The following is a 1,620-nucleotide window of genomic DNA, read 5'->3' as shown; positions in this document are numbered from 1 at the left end:
TGGTTGAGGTGAGGATTAAGTTTTTAACTTTTTTGCGAAATACTTAGAAACAAATTTATGAAATGTAAATGAGTTTTCAATTCTTTAAGAGGAATTCACACTTATTTGCAGAAAAATCGGTTTTGAAATGGCTGAGATATCCAAAAACAAATTAAAACAAAGCAATAAAAGGTGGGTCTCACCTTTTGTTATGTAGAATCGCTTTGTTTTGGAAAGCTCAGCAAATTCAAAGCCAATTTTCATTAAATAAACTTGATAGATTCTATTATAGTTCATATCGTAACAGGTTCTCAAATGTTTCCAAAAATCATCGTCAAAAAAAGTTTGAAACTTAAATCCCCATCTCAACCGAAACTGTACTATACCCCTTAAATATAATTAACAATGGATACTTCAATTTGTAAATAATATTGGAGGTAGCAACCGATCTACAGTACTCAAGTACAATAGGCACAACAAAATTGAAGAAATTAGTGTACTCAATTATTTCAGCTCATATTTAGCTGTCTGTAGCAGAGATGATTATGATTCAGTGTGGCTTGCCTGGACTCGACTCTTCGTTTTCTTTCTTTTTGGTTGATGGACGTCAAATCCAAGCACCTTTTTCTCTTGGCTAGTGTTACTGCACTGGTTAGTCCACCAGCTCTTGAAGTCTGGAACTTTTTGCTGCCAGGAGGTCTCCGGGTTCTTGTGGAGATGGACCACTTTCCTCAAGAGAAAACAGAAATTCACTTCCGGTCGCATCATGATAAAAAACCGGGCTGAATGGCACTCCACTGCGCCGCGCTCCCGCCACGCGAAGAACTCGTTGTAGCGCTCGTCATCCGCGTCCAGAGCGCGTATGTAATCTACGAACTCCTTCATTGAAACAAAATCTTCCAGGTGAATAAAGGAATTTGGTGGTGCTATTCTCTCGTAGTCCCTGCGGCTGGCGCCATATACTATCGGTACGATACCATTCGGCAAGCTCGTCCGCCACATCTTCTCCGTGATGTAGTCTCGACACTCGCTATTCTCCAGCGACAAATAAAACTTGTATTGCCCTAGCGTTTCCCGCGCTTCCTTTTCATTTAGTTTGCCGAGCGTTCCACACTTCCCGTACGTGTCTATCGGCAAGTGTTTCTGCAGTTGTTCAACAATCTCGTTCCTCCTCCATGACAGACGGTGACAATTTGAAGCCATCCACGCCATCAACTTAGTCTTCTTCGGGAGTGGTGGAAAACGGCTTTTTGCCTGCTTGTTGTAATGACAATAGGGAAAGTACATATCAGATATTGGCATATAGGTCATTGTGAGGTTGTATGGATTCGGAGTTCCCTGAGGAGGTGCGTACTCGGGATCGTGTTGGGGGCTCTCCCTGGAGTAGAACATCCAGAGTTGACCTGGGGGTCGGCTGGCCATGAGCTCTTCCAGGTGAAGTCTCTCGTGTAGGGAACCAACGATGATGAGTATATCCGTCGAAGACATGATATCCGGGGTGAGAAGACTCACGAAGCGCGTTTCCACCTGGCATGACGTCACACCAGGACAACTGAACCGGTGCCACTCTGTGGAGAAGTTTCCGATGAAGTGACTGCAGCGCGTAGAGCAATACTTGGCGATGCGAATGACGCATTTTGG

General features: G+C 43.8%; 1 protein-coding gene across 1 annotated transcript in view; it reads right to left on the bottom strand.

Moving 5' to 3' along the window:
- Positions 1-522: 522 nt before the first annotated feature.
- Positions 523-1,620, bottom strand: part of LOC139711088 (3-galactosyl-N-acetylglucosaminide 4-alpha-L-fucosyltransferase FUT3-like) — a 1,533-nt gene continuing 435 nt past the window's right edge. The window contains exon 1 of the mRNA XM_071623005.1: positions 523-1,620. This exon is cut by the window's right edge and continues 435 nt beyond it. Within this exon, the coding sequence (XP_071479106.1) occupies positions 523-1,620 (1,098 nt within the window).

The sequence above is a fragment of the Diadema antillarum genome, unplaced genomic scaffold, assembly GCF_040938485.1.
Source record: "Diadema antillarum isolate AM-2024a unplaced genomic scaffold, OU_Dant_1.0 seq00001608_RagTag, whole genome shotgun sequence".
NCBI classification, from domain to species: Eukaryota; Metazoa; Echinodermata; class Echinoidea; order Diadematoida; family Diadematidae; genus Diadema; species Diadema antillarum.
This window is presented reverse-complemented; position numbering and strand designations above follow the sequence as displayed.